This window comes from Pan paniscus, chromosome 17 (genome assembly GCF_029289425.2).
Source record: "Pan paniscus chromosome 17, NHGRI_mPanPan1-v2.0_pri, whole genome shotgun sequence".
Lineage (NCBI taxonomy): Eukaryota > Metazoa > Chordata > Mammalia > Primates > Hominidae > Pan > Pan paniscus.
This window is the reverse complement of record NC_073266.2, coordinates 48,886,506-48,907,364: the sequence shown is the minus strand read 5'-3', so window position 1 is coordinate 48,907,364 and position 20,859 is coordinate 48,886,506. Positions and strand designations below refer to the sequence as shown.

General features: G+C 42.0%; 1 protein-coding gene across 1 annotated transcript in view; it reads right to left on the bottom strand.

Moving 5' to 3' along the window:
* The window catches only part of DSG2 (desmoglein 2), a 50,693-nt gene extending 34,130 nt beyond the window's left edge, over nucleotides 1–16,563 (bottom strand). Inside the window, exon 1 of the mRNA XM_008955818.6 lies at nucleotides 16,427–16,563. Coding sequence (XP_008954066.3) covers nucleotides 16,427–16,471 — 45 coding nt within the window. The 5' untranslated portion in view covers nucleotides 16,472–16,563. The remainder of the gene's footprint in view (nucleotides 1–16,426) is intronic.
* Nucleotides 16,564–20,859: the final 4,296 nt, after the last annotated feature.

The window sequence follows — 20,859 nt, the reverse complement described above, 5'->3', positions numbered from 1 at the left end:
TTAATGTGTATTTTGTTCACTGGGGACCTTGTTAAAAGGAAGATTCCAATTCAGTAGGTCTAGAGGTCAGCCTTACACTTTGCATTTCTAACAAGGTTTCAGATGATAGCAATGTTGTGGGTTCTCAGACCAAATTTTGAGGAGCAAGAGTGTAGAATGTGACATGAAATATCATTTGTTTGTTTAGGTACAAACAACAGTCAATGAAGTCTGCCTTATCCATTATTGTTTCAGTAGTCAGCACAAGAATTTTTGTTACTCTTGACTGCTAGTATCTCGAAGGCAGAAACTCATAAAATATATTTCATTAATGTATGTATTTTTAACATTAAAATCACTTTAAATTGCAAACATGTATAAAAGCAGAGTGAATAGTAACATGCACACCCATATAGCTAACATCCAGTTTCAACAATTACCTAGCACACATTTCTTTTAAAATATGTTTTTACTTAGGAATAGTTTTAGATTTACAGAAATGTTGCAAAGATAGTACCAGCAGTTCCTTTCTCCAATTTCCTCATATGTTAACATCTTAAATAGCTGCTGTACATTTGTCAAAATTAAGAGATTAACATTGGTGCATTTAGTTAATGCACTGTTAACTAAATTCCATACTTTATTCTGATTTTACCATTTCCCCCACTAATGTTCTTTTGCTGTTCCAGGATCCAATCTACGATTCCACATTGCATTTGGTGATCACTTCTCCTTTATATCCTCTGGTCTTTGACACTTTCCCAGTCTTTGTTTCTCATGACCTTGACGGTTTTGAGGAATACTGGCTGAGTATCCTGCACAGTGTCCTCCAATTTGGGTTTATCTGTTGTTTTTCTCACGATTAGATCAGTATTATGCATTTTTGGAAAGAACATCACAGAGCTGAAGTGCCCTTTTTGTCACACCATACTAGCTGGTGTGCAATAGCCACATGACACAACCGGCTAAGGTACTGATTGCAGTTTCTCCGTTGTAAAGTTACTATTTTTCCCAGTCCCTATTCCATTCTTTGAGAGTGAGTCATTAAGTCTAACCCATCCTCAGGGCAGAGGGAAGCGGGGAGGAGATCCTGCCAGACAAGATGCTTTAGTCTGAATTTCCTTATCTGTAACAGGAGAGTAATACATACTGTGGCAGACATTTTCAATTGTCTAGCTTATTGGCATTTTCTCTCATCTTCAGTGTTCATAAGACTCTACTTTGTACTCTCAGGTAGACCCTGCCTAGCTCATGGAGCTGATTGACTGGCATGACAAAGCATGGTATGTATGCCCATTTACTTTGATATTGGCTGGTTTAGGCATAAATGTGTAAGAGAATTTTGGTCAATGAGGTATCAGGAGACCCTACAAAAGATTCTCCTCACTGATTAGAAGAGAAGCGCATGCATAACCTCCCTATTTAAGTGCCTCTGGAGACTGTTGAGTGAGGAGGTGACATTTGGAATAGCTACAGCCATGCTGTGACCATGAGGGGAAAGCTAATGAAATGCTAGAGAAGCCAAATTGAAACCATAAAGGCTTTAAGTTACAGAATCATTCAAATCTGGACCAACTCTCTCTCTAAACCTTTTCTTATGATTGATATTCAACATTCTTTTCTTTAACCTAGTTTTAGTTGGGTTTTGTTACTTGCATCTGAAAGCCACCTAACTAGGATACATCCATTTTGCAGGGCTGATGTGCAAATTAAAGAAATATATGAAATGTAACTATTGCAGTGACTGGCATTCAATAAATAGAATTTATGAGACATTTCCTCAATTCTAAGTTTTGCATGGTCCTTATCTTAAAATTTCTGCAAGTTTGAATTAATTCATACCTCAATTTCCTGAGCTTGTAGGATATGTTAAATAACACAATATTCTTACCCTGTTGGATGCTTACATCCTGGGGAGACAGACAAAGACAGACCAGGTTTTGATAAGAGCAATAAAAAAAATTAAAGCAGGGTCAGGATAGTAGAGAGTGATTTGGAAGTGTGGGAAAACTCTCAGAAGGGGCTGCATCTGCACAGAGACGTGAATGGTATGAGGAAGCCAGTCAGGCAGAGCCCTGCAAAAGGAACGCCCAGGCCATGCGGTGGTGAATCAGTGACGATGATGTCACAGGGATAGGCCAGTACCCAGTCAGGGAGAGGACTTTGGGTTTTATCCTGAGTGTGAGAGGAAGCCACTGGAAGCTTTTATGTTTGGAAATGATCCAACCAGTTTATGTTTGAAAAAGCTCGCTGGTGCTACTGTATGGAGAACAGGCCATAAAGTGGCAAGAAAAAATGTATAGAGACCAGACTGTAGTCATTGCATCATTGCAGAAGCACGTGCAATACATAACACTAGCTTAAACCCTGGGAGTTGCAGTAAAGATGAAAGAAAGTAGATATCTCCAGTGTTTATTTTGAAGGCAGAGGCAACAGAGACCTGTGAATGGAATGAATGAGGGCAAATATAGATGACCCTTAGAATTTTGACCCAGAACACCTGGGTGAGTGAAGGCACCATTTCCAGAGATGAGACAGAATGGGGAGAGGGATGGGGTAAGCTGAAGGTGGGGCAGGAGACAGGGGTGGTGTTGAGGGAGAGGTGAAATGGGAGGTAAGAGCCGTTTTTATGTGTTCTGTTTGAATGGCCTTTTGGATATAGGAGTTGGTAGCTCAGAAAAGAAGTTATGCCCGGAGATAAAAATTTGGGAGTCATCAGTCGGTTTTAGTTAAGGAACTGGGATGCATATTAGAGGTTTTGTACATCTTTAATGTAATGTTTCTTTTCTTCTCTCAAAAGGCTGGTATTAAATTGCTGAGCATCTAGGGAGCCAGTGTAACACAGGCAAGGCTAATCTGCTGTGAATTGGGACAGCGGCTATCAGGGGGATCGTAGGGACTGAAGGGAGCACAAGGGGCCTTCTGGGATGCTGGCAATCTGTTTCTTCACCTGGTTACTGGTGACATGGTGTTTTCAGTTTGTGAAGATGCAGTGCACTCGTGATATGTGCACTTTTCTGGATGTATGTTACACTAAGACATGAGAAGAATTGATGTGCATCTTAAAGTCAAGGTTGTCTTGGAATCTAGGTAAGAGGGTTCTGCTATCTGCATTTTTATAGCACGTATTGCAGTAGCATGCTTTTAGTAAGGTGTGATGGACTGAAATATTTGCTTCATTCATTGTACAAAAAAAGAAAAAAGAACTGCACTAACATTTTGTCAATTGTGGAACTGTTTGTTTATTTGACTGAGCAGTTAAGATCTCAGCCACTGCTTTCTAAATAATTTGGATCTGGTTCCTTAAGATCCTGTATCTCACAGAACACATTCTTAATTTAGACCAGTCGTTCTCCACTAGGGGCAGTTTTGCCCTGCCCCGCTCCTCCTGCCACTGGGGATATTTGGTAATGTCTGGAGACATTTCTGGTTGTCAAACCAGGGTAGGGCTCGAGGTAGGGGAGATAAATGCCAGTGGCATCTAGTGGGTAGAAACCAGAGATGCTGTCAAACATCCTACAATGCACATGATAGCCCTTACAACTAAGTGTTATCTGGCTGCAACTGGCCAAGTGCCGAGGTTAAGAAACCATGGCTGCGTTTCTCTGATTGGAAGCTACTGTAATAACTAGGGTCAGGACAGTAATACAAGCTGCAGAGGACTGTGGAGATTCTGTATATCTCTAGTGGGTAGTATACTGCAAGTAACATGAATGGAACAAGCAGAAACTCTCTGCCTTAGTCCTCCATTCCCACTCCCTGGCACTTTTTAAAAAACCTGTCCACTCTGTAAGTTTGAGTCACCTCCTGTGGGGATGCTGTGAAGAGGTTTCAAGCATGGGAAGGGTGGCTGGACAAAATGGCCAATAAGGTTTCCTCCAAACACTAAATCTGTGACTTTTTTTCTCACCAGGAACTTGGTGACAGAAAAATGTCACCTGCAACATGCCTTTAAGACTGACGAGGAAAAGTAAGCTGCTAGTTCCTGTATCCAAAGCAGTGTTTTCAGATGAACCAAAAAATTCTGCAAAAGCTTTTCTAATTTGCTAAACTCTAAAAAAATTATTTTATTAACTAGTTTTGCTGCTTTGAAAAACATGTAAAAAATTTTCTACCATTGGATCCTGCACATCTTATAAAAACTGGACTTCCTGGTATCTGGCAAAAGATTTCTTTTTTTTTTTTTCCTGCAGAGGCATGAGGGAATACCAAACACCATCAATCAATGTACTCTTTGTTTTCAAGGTCAGCACTTTTAGAAAAGACTTTCTGTTCTGAAGTCACCTTGATGAGTTTAAACAAGAATTCAGGAGGACTCATGAGTCACTGGATGACAGCTCCTCCTGGCTGACAGGTTCTCTGTCAGAAGTCTTTCCTTTAAAGTAGAGAATCTTGAAGTGTTCAGTGGTTTTATGGTGAGGTGATCCCTTAAACTTTAATACATCAGACTAAGAGATACCTTATTAAAAATGGATGTAGAGAAATACAAATTAGTTTAAAACATTATTTCAACTTTCAGTCACTATAATGGCTTCTAATGTCCATTCAGTGAGAAATTACTAGAAGGTAAGCAGTGTGCTCAACGGACTATCTTTAGAACTCAAACACAGAGGACGTGGCACTTGCCAGTGGTTCTTTAAATTCATGCCCACCTCAGGCCCATCATCTAACATCTGTGTTATTTTCTTTCCTTGTGTTACTCAACCTTCCAACCAGCAGAATGTTTTATAATTCTTTTGTTTCTCCCTTTTATTGTATAGGAGGTCAAATCAAAAACTGCCCAGAGGATCCCTGGTTTATCCCCAATCCATTCTTAAAGAGCTTTCAACTTTGGCTGAAATAATCTAAAAGAAATAAAATGAGATAAAATAAAGGGAGTGGATGCCACTTGTTTATTTCCTCTAGTCACACATCCTGATTTTTCTATTTGTATTGGCAGAGCTGGTGGTCTGGTCTGTAGTAGCGTCCGTAGACACAAAGAAGGCTCTGCAGTCTACAGTCATAGAAATGTACACGTTCAGAAGAGTTCAAGCGACCCAGTGCAGTCAGGGTGGACCAGTGAGTTTGGTGATCTGCTCTGATAAATCTGACGTGGGTCAGATTTATGTTAGAATTCACCTACTGCACTTTTTTCTTCTTAATCTTATTTTGGGGACAGGAGGAAGAAAAGGCAGTTTTTATAACATTTATTTTAAGGCTAACCAGCACAACTTATTTAGAAAATTCCAACTTAAAAGTCCAACTTACAGATGATCTAGACATTTATATACTCCTATAGCAGTCTCACTCAACAGCTGATTTAAATACGTAATTATATTTTTCACAGTTGCTAATTTAAAAAAAACAAGAGCAATATTTTGAACTTTTAATTTTTGAACTCTGAATTTGAACTTTAGATAATAATAAATATTTTAAGTCTGACAGTAATAAAGTACATGACTTACCAAAATCTTTCACCTGTTCTTTGGATGTTTGGGCTAATCTGAATGTAACAAATATGATTTTAGGTGAGTCATATTGAAGTTAGTTACAAAGAGGAAGACAGTTTCTTTGAAAGCTTTTTATTAACTCATAGAATTTTAAAATATGCATTTAGCAATGCTTTGCTACACTTGACTTGTTCACTCATGCTGTGAATTCTTATTTCAAGTAAAGTTTTGTATATTCATGGACAGTTCCTATTTTTTCCCTTGACATAGGGCTTTTTAATATTTAATCTTCTTTTCTACTCCAGTTATTTTTATTTTCTATGGGATGTTAACAGTGGTTTTCAAGCTTGAGTAGCATTAGAATCACCTTGATAAAACACAGATTACTGAGTCCCGCCTTAGAGTGTCTGACTCAGTAGGTCTGGATGGGGTCCAAGAATTTGTATCTAACAAGTTTCCTGGGGATGCTGATGCTGCTTGGCCCCAAAAGTGGGACCACACTTTTGGAAACCACTGTGTAAAATCACATGGTAGCATAGGAAAGGGAAGAAGAGGAGAGCCTGGATAATTCATAAACTGGATAATGAGCCCCTAGTTACAGAGAGATGTGTGAAAAGATGTGTTCTAAATCAGGCAGTTCAGGCCGGGCTCAGTGGCTCACGCCTGTAAGCTCACACCTGTAATCCCAGCACTTTGGGGGGCAGAGGTGGGCGGATCACCTGTGGTCAGGAGTTCAAGACTAACCTGGCCAACATGGTGCAACTCCATCTGTACTAAAAATACAAAAATTAGCCAGGTGTGGTGGTGCATGCCTGTAATCCCAGCTACTAGGGAGGCTGAGGCACAAGAATCACTTGAACCCAGGAGGCGGAGGTTGCAGTGAGCCGAGATGGCGCCACTGCACTCCAGCCTGGGTGACGGAATGAGACTCTATCTCAAGAATAAATAAAATAAAATAAAATAAAATAAATCAGGCAGTTCAGTAACTGTGAATTCTCCCCATTACAAAAAGATTTTTCATTTTACAAGTATTCATCAACTGCAACTGAATTACTTTAGGTAGTGTTTTCCCCTGGTTTATACCTCTTCTTCTAGTTTAACTTTTACTGGTCCTAAGCATTTGTCACTTAAAAAATACCATTTTATAGTGTTGGGAAAACTGGCTAGCCACATGCAGAAAACTGAAACTGGACCCCTTCCTTACACTTTATACAAAAATTAACTCATGATGGATTAAAGACTTAAATGTAAGACCTAAAACCATAAAAACCCTAGAAGAAAACCTAGGCAATACCATTCAGGACATAGGCATTGGCAAAGACTTCATGACTAAAACACCTAAAGGAATGGCAACAAAAGCCAAAATTGACAAATGGGATCTAATTAAACTAAAGAGCTTCTGCACAGCAAAAGAAACCATCATCAGAGTGAACAGGCAACCTACAGAATGGGAGAAAATTTTTGCAATCTATCCATCTGACAAAGGGCTAATATCCAGAATCTACAAGGAACTTAAACAAATTTACAAGAAAAAAACACTCAGCCCTATCAAAAAGTGGGTGAAGGATATGAACAGACACTTCTCAAAAGAAGACATTTATGCAGCCAACAAACATGAAAAAAAGCTCATCATCGCTGGTCATTAGGGGAATGCAAATCAAAACCACAATGAGATACCATCTCACACCAGTTAGAATGGCGATCATTAAAAAGCCAGGAAACAACAGATGCTGGAGAGGATGTGGAGAAATAGGAATGCTTTTACACTGTTGGTGGGACTGTAAATTAGTTCAACCATTGTGGAAGACAGTGTGGCGATTCATCAGGGATCTAGAACCAGAAATACCATTTGACTCAGCAATCCCATTACTGGGTATATACCCATAAGATTATAAATCATTCTACTATAAAGACACATGCACACATATGTTTACTGAGGCACTATTCACAATAGCAAAAACTTGGAACCAACCCATATGCCCATCAATGATAGACTGGATAAAGAAAATGTGGCACAAATACACCATGGAATACTATGCAGTCATAAAAAAGGATGAGCTCATGTCCTTTGCAGGGATGTGGATGAAGCTGGAAACCATCATTCTCAGCAAACTAACACAAGAACAGAAAACCAAACACCGCATGTTCTCACTTATAAGTGGGAGTTGAACAACGAGAACACATGGACACAGGGAGGGGAACGTCACACAATGGGGCCTGTTGAGGCTGTGGGGGTAGGGGAGGGATAGTACTAGGAGAAATACCTAATGTAGATGACGAGTTGATGGGTGCAGCAAACCACCATGGCATGTGTAAACCTATGTAACAAACCTGCACGTTCTGCACATGTACCCCAGAACTTAAAGTATAATTAAAAAAAAAAAGAAAAAACAAAAAAGCAAAACAATACTTTTTCTTTTCATTGAAGTCGTTGTTGGGTTGCTCAAACAAGCAAACTAACTAAAATACAATTTCAATTCAAAATAGCATTTATTAAATGACTAGACATGTAAAAAAATATTTTACTGTTTTATTGGTAGGTGTTTTCTGTAATGGCCACAAATGCTTTTGGAATTAGGCAAAATATAAATAAAGCTGTATAACAGACTTCACAAAATATGATAAACAAAAATTATAGGTTGTCTCCACTCTTTTGCTGCAATATATTCCTGAACACTACACTGAAAAGTAAAATGAAGAAAATGATTTCTTTTCACTGGGCAGTTTAAGAAAACCAAGAGCTTCAGACTGTCCTTTTTTACCATTAGATGGCACTGGCCTGTCAGTAAGGCAAACTGCAGGAACTACCAGAAATTAACCGACAGGCAACTCCAAGGTCCAAAGTGGGAAGCAGGCATTTCATTGGTCTCAAATAAGTGGATCAGCAAAATTGAAAAGAGTGAAAATCAAGGGCTTTAGAAAGTTATATGTACAGTTTTTCAGGATTATATCTCTGAAATGAGGTAAATCTTAATTTACATTTCTTGTTTTTTTCCTTTCTAGAATGATTCTAATTTGCAGTGAAATTAATTATCTAGTTCCAGAAGTTCGGACCTTATTGATGACTCACTGTAGCAAACTGCTGTAAGGGGAATTCACGATGATGCCTCTGGGTTGACAGACAGGCATTTGGTGCCAGGTGAACCTGGGTTTGATTCAGTTTCACCCACTATTAACTTTCATTAAATCCAGTGACTGGCACACAGCGGATATTCAAAAAATGTCAAGTTCTTGTCCTTACACTCCTTTCTCCACTGTAAGCTCCAGGATTGCAGGGGGCAGTTCACATGTCCTTAGAAGACTGTTGGTCATATAGTAGACGCCCAATTTGTGACTGCTAAATGCATAAAATTTAAACAAAAATTTACTACTCGGCCAGGTGCGGTGGCTCACGCCTGTAATCCCAGCACTTTGGGAGGCTGAGGCGGGCCAGGTCAAGAGACCAAGACCATTCTGGCCAACATGGTGAAACTGTCTCTACTAAAAATACAAAAATTAGATGGGCGTGGTCGTGTGCACCTGTAGTCCCAGCTACTCGGGAGGCTGAGGCAGGAGAATCGCTTGAACCTGGGAGGTGGAAGCTGCAGTGAGCCGAGACTGCACCACTGCACTCCAGCCTGGTGAAAGAGAGAGGCTCCATCTCAAAGAAAAAAAAAAAAAAAAGAAAAAAAAATTACTACTTAACCTACCTGGGCATTAAATAATTCTCTTAAACACATGAAATCCATATGATTATTCCAGCTTTTCTAAACATAGAAAGATACTTTAACTCACATTTTTAAAGAATACGTCCGTGCCCAAGGCATTTAGCTAGTTTATAGATAAAAGATACAAAGATCTTGCTCTGAAGAAGCTTACAGTTTAATAGGAGGATCAAACTACTATGAGGTAGGAAACCTTAATTGTATAACTGATGGCTATAAAAATAGTTCTGGGGAACTCAGAAAAGGCAAGATTACTTCCTTGTGGGGAAATCAGGAGAGGTTTAGCAAGGAGATAGCAATGGGCTTGGCCTTGGAAATGGAAGATAATCTGTTTCTGTGCATACAGGAGGAAGGAAAACGCACGGATGAGGGACTGCATGTGCCAGAACATGGAGATATTTGGACAAAAAATAAGAAGTAGTGCAGTTTGGCACCTAGAACTATACAATGGTGGCAAGTAGAAAATAAGGACAAAGCATCGAGCTGAGGCTCTTCACTGATCTTATAAGGAGTGGAGAGTCGTTGCCAGCTTCTGATTAGGGATACTATGTCGCTAGTGATTCTGAAGATTTTTTGGCAGTACTGTGCAAGATAAAAGGCAGGAGACAGTTCAGAGATTCAAGTACTAAGTCAGGGAGATGGAATGAGGAACAGTATCAGGGGAATGGCAATGAGATAGACAGGTAGAAGTAGGAGTCTTTATGGGGACAAAAATCCTTGGCAATGCCCTGTGTGGGGATAATAGGGAAGGAGTCAGAGGGTGCCAACGTTTTCAGTCTGAGTGGCTAGAAAGATGCAATTTCCAGAGGACAGACTGTAGACATGTTAAGCTTAGGTCCTGGGGAAAGTATCTGAGTAGGGCAGAGAGATGCTACATAACAGAGAGCAGGGCAGTGCGGCTCAATGACGAGCATGGATTGCCTGGCCACTAGGGACATTCTCAACATCCACAAGCACACTGTCCTAAGGGCAGCACCCTCTTGGCCACTGCCATTGTCTCCCACCCCTACTTGATGTCTCCTAGTAATATATGTACTGTGTCCCCCACTCCGCCGTCCGCCCCATCGTGCTAGGCCAGATAAAAAGGGGTGAGAAGCACTGCAGGTTCCTGTAAGTGAAAGGAACCCCAGAATACTGAGAAAGCAAAGGAAGGTGATATCTGAAACAAGAAATGATATGATTAATGGTGTTAAAAGAAGATGATGACTGAGCTAGGACCCTTGCCCAGTTTCTCAATTAGCACTTTTGGGGTCTAAGGAGACTGGATCATTAAATTGAGGCAGTGGGTATCAAACATTGTTTAATGTTTTTGTTTGCATTGTAGGGGGCTTGAAAGAGTGGTGGGATGGAGGTGTTTTAGACCAAGGGAAATCTGAACGGTCTCATCTCCTCTCATCTCCATCCAAAACATTCCCCAGTCAGCCAGATGGAAACTCCTTGACTGATGAAAATAATCCACAGTCAGGTGTGATTTCGAGGTGAGACCTGGAACAGTGCTTGGCACAGAGTAGGTGCTCAATATTTGTTGAGTGGATGAATGTATCAAGGCGTAATCAACCCAAGAGATATTTGCCTTTCAAAAAGAGGGTCCAGACAAGTAAAATAAATCCCTACTTAGAACCTCTTACTTTGCCTATCACTGTTTCTCAATGTGGGTGCTATAAGCATTTTGGATAGAAAAATTCTTCACATGTGCCCAATTCTTGAAGGTTCTGCAGAATGTAGAGTCTTAGCATCCCTGGACCTTGGGAACTAAATACCAGGGGCATCCTCAGGCACTGTGACAACCAAAATGCCTTCCCACCCCTTTGGCTCCCAAACCAATCTCCCTGTGGCAGTCAGGCTGCTTCTCCCTCCGAGGTACCCCATGGTCTCTGGGCTTTTCTGCCTGGCTTTGATCTCAGCTTACCAAGTCCTCAATGCCTCTTGCCTCTCTTTTTAACTGGGCAAAATTATACTTAATCACTCAAATACTATCTCTTCTTTCTTGACTCTTTCCTGACCATCTCAACCAAAGTCCATCTTTTCATTTACTTAGTGATGTGAATACCTCCCTGAAAACACTTCCTTGGCAAGTAGCTTTTCTGGGCTTCTGTTGGCTTGAAGGCCTATCTTCCTATACATTCTTCTGCCTCACTTTCTATGTTCAAGCAACAATGAACGTTTAGGTTCCTCTGCAGAACCATGAACTGTCATTTTCAGGCCTTTTAGATGCTCTTCTCTCTACCTAGAATCTATTTCTCTTCATATCATCTCACTAATTTATAATTATTCTCAGATACCAGCTGGGATACCCAGTGCTGAGATAGTTGCTCCTTCTATAGGCTCCATGGTACTATGTTTCTCTATTATTACTCTTCTTATCGTTACCCATTTGGAAGTTAGCCATTTACTTTTTACACCATTCATTAGACTGTAAGCACCATGAGGGCAGAACATGTCTGGCTTTTTTATAGTTCTCCAGTGTTTAGCACATTGCCTAGCATCAAGCAGGGATTCACTAAATAGGGGTCATGTGTCTGGTTTCTTTTCTTATGGACATTTCTCATCTCACTATAGACCATGGTAGGAATTCTGTTGTTCCAGCTTCTTCACTCTAATCACCAAGCTTTGCATATGATAAAAACTTAATAAAAAACAAAACTGAGAAGATAGTTTCTCATCATATGTAGACTATATGTTTATAAATTGTTGTCAAAGCTATTGAAATCTGTGTCAGAGTGAAAGACAAGGGAAAAAAGCTGTGATTAAAAATTGCTCAAATAGATCTAAAAGTCCTTTATGCTTTCAGTTAAAATTCCTTCCTTCCTTTCTTCCCTCCTCCCTCCCTCCCTTCCTTTCTTCCCTCCTTCCTTCCTTCTTTTTTTTGACAGAGTCTCCCTCTGTCACCCAGGCTGGAGTGCAGTGGCACAATCTCGGCTCACTGCAACCTCCGCCTTCCAGGTTCAAGCGATTCTCCTGCCTCAGCCTCCTGAGTAGCTGGGACTACAGGCATGTGCCACCACACCCAGCTAATTTTTTGTATTTTTAGTCGAGACGGGGTTTCACCATGCTGGCCAGGCTGGTCTCAAACTCCTGACCTCAGGTGATCCGCCCACCTTGGCCTCCCAAAGTGCTGGGATTACAGGCATGAGCCACTGTGCCCAGCCTAAAGTTTCTAATTTTAAATATAATTTGGCAGTTTTCAAAAACACTTATCCCTATTCAATGTGTAATTTTTCCCATGTAAATTTTTCTACGTCATAAATATAGATTTTTTTGCAAAATATAGACCAGTAATTCTCACGCTTACACTCGTCTGACAATTAGATCAATTGGGAAGTTTCTATAAATACATATTTATATTGTAGTGAGCCCGCCCCAGGGCTCACTACACTCACACACCACAGAATATTAGCCTTGGAAACTTTAATTTAGCTTATCGGGGATTTCTAATAATCAGAGAGTACGTAGGCCAATGAATGCTCGTGTCTCTTTGTAAAGTACTTGCCTTAAGTTATAATTAAAGAAAATTTCTGTTAAGAGCTGCCATTTTCCCATTACCTACTAACTTTTAGAAACAAAAACCAGTAAGAAATCCATGTTTCTAAAATCCTTGGATATGATAATTGATTATTCTTATGGCTTCAATATTCACCATCTAATTTATACTTTAATGTATTCTTTAATATGTGTTATTCAGTTGTATATTAGAACACTAAGCATAACTCTGATATTATTGATAATTTATAGATAGTTGAATCCACTTGTTACGGATCAAATTATGACCCCTAAAAGATAATATATTGAAGTGCTAACCACCAGTACCTCAGAATGTGACCTTATTTGGAAATAGGGTCTCTGCAGATTTAACCAAGCTGAGGTCATTATTTTGGGGCATAATCCAGTACAACCGATGTTCTTATAAAATGGGGAAATTTGGACAAGGACACAGACATGCACAGAGGGAAGATGATATAAAGAGACAAAAGAGAGACTGCCATGTGCAGATGGAGGATTGGAGTAATGAATGCACCTACAAGAGAAGGAATGACAAAGATAGCCAACAAACCAGTACGCACTTGGAAGAGGAAAGGAGGGAAACTGGTTTCAGAAGGAGCATGGCCCTGCCCATATCTTGATTTTGGATTTCTAGCCTCTGGAACTGTGAGATCATACATTTTTGTTGTTTTAAGCCACTCAGTTTTTAGCACTTCGTTACAGCAGTCCTAGCAAACTAATACCCTACTAAATATATCTGCTCACAGTGTGATCTGCTGTCATTGAATCCTTAAAATGTAGTTTGATTTTAAAGCACAAGCTTCATTAGTCAAACCCAAAATTGAAGCAACCATCAGGAAATCTCTCACCCACGAGCCCTCCTTGGCAATCTGGCGAGGCCTATGAACCCCTTCTCAGATTAATGATTTCAAATGTATAAAATAAAATACAGGGGATTATCAATGAACCCAATTATATTGAAATAGTTATCAGCATTTTTAAAATACCAATTTGTGATGCAGCAATATCATGTATTTTATTAACATATTAAGTAAAAGATCTAGTAGAAAGTCTATTAGTGATGTTCAGAATAAATGGTATTTTGCGATCACCATAAGATGTAAAGGTATTTGTGAATTCTATTGTGATAGTCACAGCTACTGCTCACACTACTGTGCAGTGTCTTCCCCACACCCATAATTTAAAGAAATACTAAATTTCAGTCCAAAGTTAGTTAAAATATATATGTAATTAATTCCTTGCCATCTCTAGGAACTCTTTGAATTCTATCTGTGAACCATTTGGGAGTTGATGGATTGCAAAGAACCCTTGAAGAGGAAATATTCTCTGATTTTATTCAGAAAATTATTTCTTTTTTCCATTTTGATACAGCTGGCCTAAATGTGTGATAGCTATGTGGGTGACACAGCTACCTTCTGGTGTGTCTCCCTGTACTGCTGAGGAAAGCGAAAGACCATGTGTCACAGACTCCACTGCAGGCTTCGTTCTGAATGGGGTTTGGGTTCAATCAGTATTTACATGAGATTTGAAAGAAGGAAGTGAAACAGAGCTCTGTGCCTCCTGGCAAGCAGATATGGACGTATGGAGCTGGGTTCTTTGTAGTCATCTTATTATGGCTCTAGTGTCCAGCTACTAGATTCGTGAACACCAAGAGGCAAGGTACAAGCATCCATGTTGTTATGCATCCTAGCAGATGTGGCATGCATGGGTCTGCAGCTGGTAGCAAAAGTAGCACCCTGATCACAGCAGTTTTTCAGACTGTGGGAGTGGCAGTGCAGTTCCTGGTCACAGGAGAGGCAGCAGCTCCCTAAGCGGTGTGGCTCTGCTGTGTGTCTTTGAAGTCATTACTGACAGCTCAAATGGCAGTCTTCTCAATCCTTCCTACACTTAGGTAGTCAGTTTAGTGCCCCGAAATAAACCTATTCTTGCTTTAAATAGCTAGAGTAAATTCCGTTATCTGCAACTGAACTCTGATCTAACAGACTACAATTTATATTCCTTCCAATAAAGGACCTGTTTCCTTGGCAACTACTTCTGTCAGATGAGTTGCTTTCCATTTTTTTTTTTTTTTTTTTTACCAAAAAACTGCAACTGCAAACACACTGGGGGTAAAATGCTGCATTGCCCACTACTCTCTGGACAAAAATAAACATATTCAAATTTATACTGCAGAAAGTTTTATAGAAAATACATAGAACAGTCCAAGAATTTTGCTCCTGTTCCATTGGCTATAGTCGCTTTCTAAAGGAGATGTTTATCACTGCCCAATAAGGTAAAAGTATCAAATTGCTAAAATGAAAGATATGCCTAATTTGCTTACCGGCTACTCTGTGAGTGTACAAATTGGCCTGATTGCTATATTATTTGAAGATTAAAGGTCATTTATTTTCACATATGGAAAGAATATGTAACTCTCAAAGTAAGCTAGGTGTTACATTAGCTTGGAATTCTCCTTAAACAAGGAAACATCAAGGCGACAGGATTAGTTGTTTTGCCATCCCAGAGGCTAAAAACGACGTCCCAGATCACGTCTTAGAAAAGTTTTGTCAACAAAATGAACTTTCATTGAAAGTTACCTCAAGGACACGGGGAAAATGAAATGGATAAATAGAGCATGAAAATGAACTGTGTGCTAGGCCTGGACGCCCTAATTATCATGCTCTTCCACCTGAGAGTTCATGGAAATCTCTAGACTGGATTCAGTCACGCCTTTTTCCGTTTTGAGACACACACACACACACACACACACACGATTTTCTTCCACATCCCACCAAAACTCGAGGATATAAGGGCTCTCATGTTTTGGAAGTTAGAACTTTGAATATAGTGAATGTATTTGCATTTTTAATTATTACATAAGAAAACTGAGTATGATTTTGCATCTAATCTCTGTAAACACATATTTGTGAACTCTGGAAGGTGAACTCACACCTATATTTGCAGCATAACTGTCACTTTATTAAAACCCCTTTAGTAAACCCCTATAAGCGAGATACATACGTGCAACCCCTTAAACAAACAGAAAACCAACAGTTTAAAATCCAATTTGAGCAAAAGAACTCTAAATCCAGGGACTGAACGTCGTTTCCGGGGAGTGAGGGGTGGGGCGTGGGGGAGGGGGCGCTACACTTCCATTTTCTGTAACCTTTTAAATGAATAAGCCTTCAAACTATTACATATATTTATTATCTTTAATATTGGAAAACTTTTGAAACACCAACTTCATAAACTTTAAGTTAAAACTATATGTGGGTGACCCACTTAAAATTAAGCTTTGTAAATTACACCTTTAAAAAAAATTTTTAGCCAACTTTTTGCACTCTAAGAATACAAGTATGTTCCTGGTTTCCCCAGTTCACTGGCTTGTGTCGGCGGCTAGAGGAGCTGGGGAATCCTAGGGAAATTTAAGGAACGTGGAAGAAGCGCGAGGTTGTTCCCTATTGCCCCCACGTTTCTCGTCCCAGAGACTCTCAATAAAGCCTCCGACCCCCAGCAATGGTGTTCCCCGCCCCAGGGCTCACTACACCCACACACCACAGAAAAGGGCGCTGGGGCCTGGGTGACGCGGGAAGGAAAACACAACTTCGATAGGTCGCAACTTACTCTCCTGGCTCCAGCCAAGAGGATTTTTCGAAGCCCCAGGTCGGATCTCGCCGCAGCCTGCCCGGCCCTTTTCCCCCCTCGGGCAGCAGGAAGGAGCGCCGGGCAGGTAACGCGCACAAGGGCGGCGGGCAAGTCTGGTCGCGAGCTCTAGACCTCGCCTACCGACGCCCTCCCCGGCAGTGGCTCCCCTGTCCCGCTTGCGGCACTTACCAGGAGAAGCAGCAGGGCGTACGCGCGTCCCGGGCTCCGCGCCATCGCACCCTCGCCTCCGCCTCCCGCCGCCGCACCGCTCCGCGCCGCCGCCTGCCCCGAGCGCGCACTCGGCTCCTCCCTGGCCCCGGCCTCCCCCCGGCCCGGCCACCCTCTCCCTCCCCGCCCCGAGGGCTGTCTTCCCGTGGCGGTTGCGCGGCCCAGCCCAGCCCAACCCAAAGGCGCGGCTCCAGGTGTGTCCGCCGCGAGAAAATGGAGCCGGGGGCCGGCCCGGGCCGCTTTTACAGAGGTGGGGAGTTCAGCAGAGGAGGGAGGCGCGGGGTGGACTCCCGCCCGCTCGCACTCGCACCTGGGACCGTGACGTCCTTGGGTTGGCAGGCCCCGCCCCGCCGTTCTCTCCTTCCCGACCCCCTACTCTCTGGAGAATGGCGGGAGGAGGGAGCCTCCTGGCGGGGCTCGACCTGGGTAGCGCGGGTCGCAGGGCCCCGGCCCAAGGACAAAAGCTCCACGGAGCAGAGTCCTGCGGGACCAACCGGCCCAGTGGCTGCGGGGCCAGGCCGCCCAGCACCGCCCAAAGGTCCCGCACTTTGTGATTGTGCTTTGGGCCCGGAGCGCAGGTGTCGCTAGTGACATGGGGACCCGTGTCCTCAGGAAAGCTGCGACCGCGGTGCGTTCGGCCCGCTCTCCTGGAGCGGAGGTTGTGGAGCAGAATTTCAGGTGGCTGTCTCCGCAAAGGCTGCTCTTCCCTATGGCCCTTCACTGCTTCCAACAGGTTTGCAGCTTATCTGGCTCAAGGAGAAACAATCACCAGAGGTCAAAAAGGACAATTCTTGGGCTAGGAGAAAACTCTAGGGTGTTACGGGAAATATATATATTCTTTGAAATGATTTACAATTTCTATTACACCACTAGCTAGATCAGAGGCCCCGCTCCAAGAGTGACTAGCTGAGTGGCCTAGACTAGCCTCTCTGGGCCCCAGTTTCCAGATCTGTCAAATGGAGTTAATAGCGACCAACGCACGGGGAAGTTTTGAGAACGAAATTGGAAAATCTTAGGTAAAGCATTCTGCAGTGTCTAGAACTTAAGGGTTCAATAAATAATTGTTAAAATTAGAACAACGTGATTGCGAGGTGAGGTGTTAAATTGACATCTTGAAAAGCAGAAACTTAGTATGGGCATCCAAACACTAGAATCAGCACCGGATTACTAAACTTCCAAGAAATGTAACGACTGGAAGTAATGGACGAGCCTATTGTTCTGTGCGAGAAAGGCGCAAGGGAAGAAGAAAAGACACACACACCATACTTTTAAGGGTAAACAACCTTTATCCCAATTAAATGGCAACGCGGATATAATAAGCAAATGATATAATAAGCAAATTGCAATGGGAAGGGGAGAAGGAAAAGATATATTTATATGTACACTCACCAGACTGTGGAGGATTCACCACCAGACCGGGAAGCAACAGCCTGGGCTCCAGAGTCGGACACTACACTCACCAGACTACAGAGGATTCTCATAAGTTTCCGCATGGTCTGGGACCCTAGCTCTTACTGTAACAAGTTGTTTGACATGAGACCCAGTCACAAGGGCCCTTCCCGACTGGACTCAAGGAACACAAAAAGGTCAACTTGTGTTTGCGATTGTCTGTTGTGTTTCAATAACTAACAAATAGGAATTTAAATAGGGATTTATTTGAAACAGCGCTCGATGAATTCCTCAAGGGGCTCACACCACCTGTTCCGGGACTTGGTGACCATTGTTTGTGTCCATGTTCAATTGAGTTCAAATTTAATATTTAAGTTTTCCTCCACATTCGGCTTCAATCTGATACTCAATCGCAGGAAAATACCCCTACAGATACATGGGGAAGGCATAGTTGATAGAGATTACAGATACAGGGTAAGCACAGGAGAATTAAAAGCAAAATTAATAACACACCCATCATGGCTTTGCAAGGAAAGTAATATTGTGAGAATTGTCAGGGATATACACATAACATCCAGTATGCAGTAAGGTGCGAACCCCTCCTTGGGCTGCAGTAAGCATATTTAATGCCTTTCCATTTGCAACACAACAGTACGTAGCTGAGCAAATTCATCTGATAACAACATACATCCAGTGCTACTATCATTAAGAGCTTTTCTTAGAAGTGAGCTTAATATTTTAATTTGTTGCTGAAGCAGGATTGTATCGGCCGCAGGGGAGAATGCTGTGATAGGATACCACCCCTACGGAGTCGGGTGCATTCTAACCAGGGATGTTTGTAAGCATCTAGATTACTGGGGAGGGGAATATTATCCCGGATGGTGAATGGAATTAATGGCCACCCCCAAGTGCATCTCCCCATCCAATATGGGGGCAGGTATCGCCACCCATAGGATCCGCATACCCAGAGGGCCCTGCAGGGGACAGCAATGGAGTTACTGTAATCATAGTGTACTAATGTGTTATAAAAGTAGGAAAGAGATTGTGTTTCATTGGGGGTAATGTTGTTGATTTGGAGCATGTGTTGACAATTGTCTGGCAGGAGAAACCCCAGAGTACCAAGGCTTGGTTTGGTCAAAGAAAGTCCAGGTTGGATTGCAAGTGTTGTTGTTGTGGTCCCATTGGTAGCGACATAGTCATTCAGAAATGTTAGCAGGGAGGATTCTCCAAGGTAGCTCATTCCCACATAGCCAACATTGACTGCGGTTGGCTTCCTCTGCAGCGGTGGCTGCCCAGTTGATGAATTTAATCTTGGCGTCAGACACAAAGACACAGGTGCTGACCATTAGTAGATAGGTTATTCCATGTGATAACAAAAACAGAGGGGAACATGATATTGTTTTTCATCTTTAGGAAATTGTAGTGTGCTTCATTTTCTGCTCCTATAGCTACAAGGTCACCAGTCTTAAGGGTGGGACCTGATGCACGCTGTACCCATATTTTGGCTCCAGGATCTGAATCCCCCAGTTCTGTATGTAGCCTCTGTTGGGGCAGATTTCCTCAGGGGTTAATTGCTGACAAGGTTCCACTAACAATTGAGCAACCTGCATCTGAGGTTTTATAGCAAAAGAATCTGGAGTGGTATTGTATAAAATGACCTTTAACTCTCCCCGGTAAGCACTATCAATTATACCACCATACATTATAAAGCCTCTCATTGCAAGTCTTGAACATGTTGTAATCCGTTCATCCACATTCAAGTTTGCAGTTATGGTGGAAATTTTGGCCTGTTGATCTGCCTGCTGATGAAATAGTCTGTCAAGAGCAAACAGACGCATGAGCATCAACATGGAAAACAGTGATAATGGTAGTGTGTGCCAGGATTCAGATATCTTCCCAGTATTGTTTACCCCAAACCTCTTTATTCCCAATTAACCATTTGTTTTGTTGCCATTGGGGCATCCAGGTGGTAAGAACATTTGCTACTGACCAAGAGTTGGTATTCAAGTGGCAAATCCCTCTGGCCTCCTCCTGAATAGCTCAGAGGACCACTACTAGTTCAGCCAGCTGGCTGCTCCCACCCCTTCCTTCATCAGAAATGCTTATGCTTTTTAACAGGGTTATGAGCCATGGCCTTCTAGCATCGGGTCCCATCAATGTATTTGGTAGATCCATCAGTAAACCAAGCATGTTTCTGATCCTCTGGGCTTAGTTCTTTAAAGGATTTGCCCCATTGGGCGGGGGAGGTTTCCTTCCCTATCTGTAGGACTTGCTTTGTGGTTTCCTGAGCTGGCAAGTTTTGTATATCCTCATGTAAAAGTGATATACAAAACCCCCTTTGGTTTTGGCTTAGCCTGGTCTTATATGTACCATTTCCATTTGATGATGCTACTTTCTTGGGTGTGCCCTATCCGGTGAGCTTTGGGGGAACTCATGACCCAAGTCATAATAGGAATTTCAAGCCTCATAAAGATATCATGGTTGAAGCAGAGGTGCTCCATTTCCAGCAAAGCCCAATAGCAAGCTAACAATTGCTTCTAGAAAGGTGTATAAACTTTGCCATCCTCTGGCAGTTTCCAGGTCCAAAACCCCAAAGGTACCCTCTTCCTATCTTGTTCCTGGCTGAGGCTCCAATTAGCATGTTGATCTAGGACAGTTACTTGCAGTTCTACTGGTCCATCTTGTATGGGCCATAAATCCAGGACCAGTTGCACCACTTGTTTAACTTGTTCAGAAGCCATGCTCTCTTCCTCTCCCCAGTGAAAGTCATAGCCTTTTCTAGTGACTGCCTGAAGAGGTTGTAAAATGTCACCCAAGTGGGGAATATGATGTCTCCAGAATCCAAACAAGGCAATAAATTTCTGAGCCTCCTTTTTAGTGGTAGGGATTGCACATTTTAGTATTTTAGCTTAGCCTTTGGTAAAATGGACTATTTCCCTGCATTCCATAGGATGCCAAGAAATTTTACAATTTGTGTAGGTCCTTGAATTTTACTGGGGTTAATT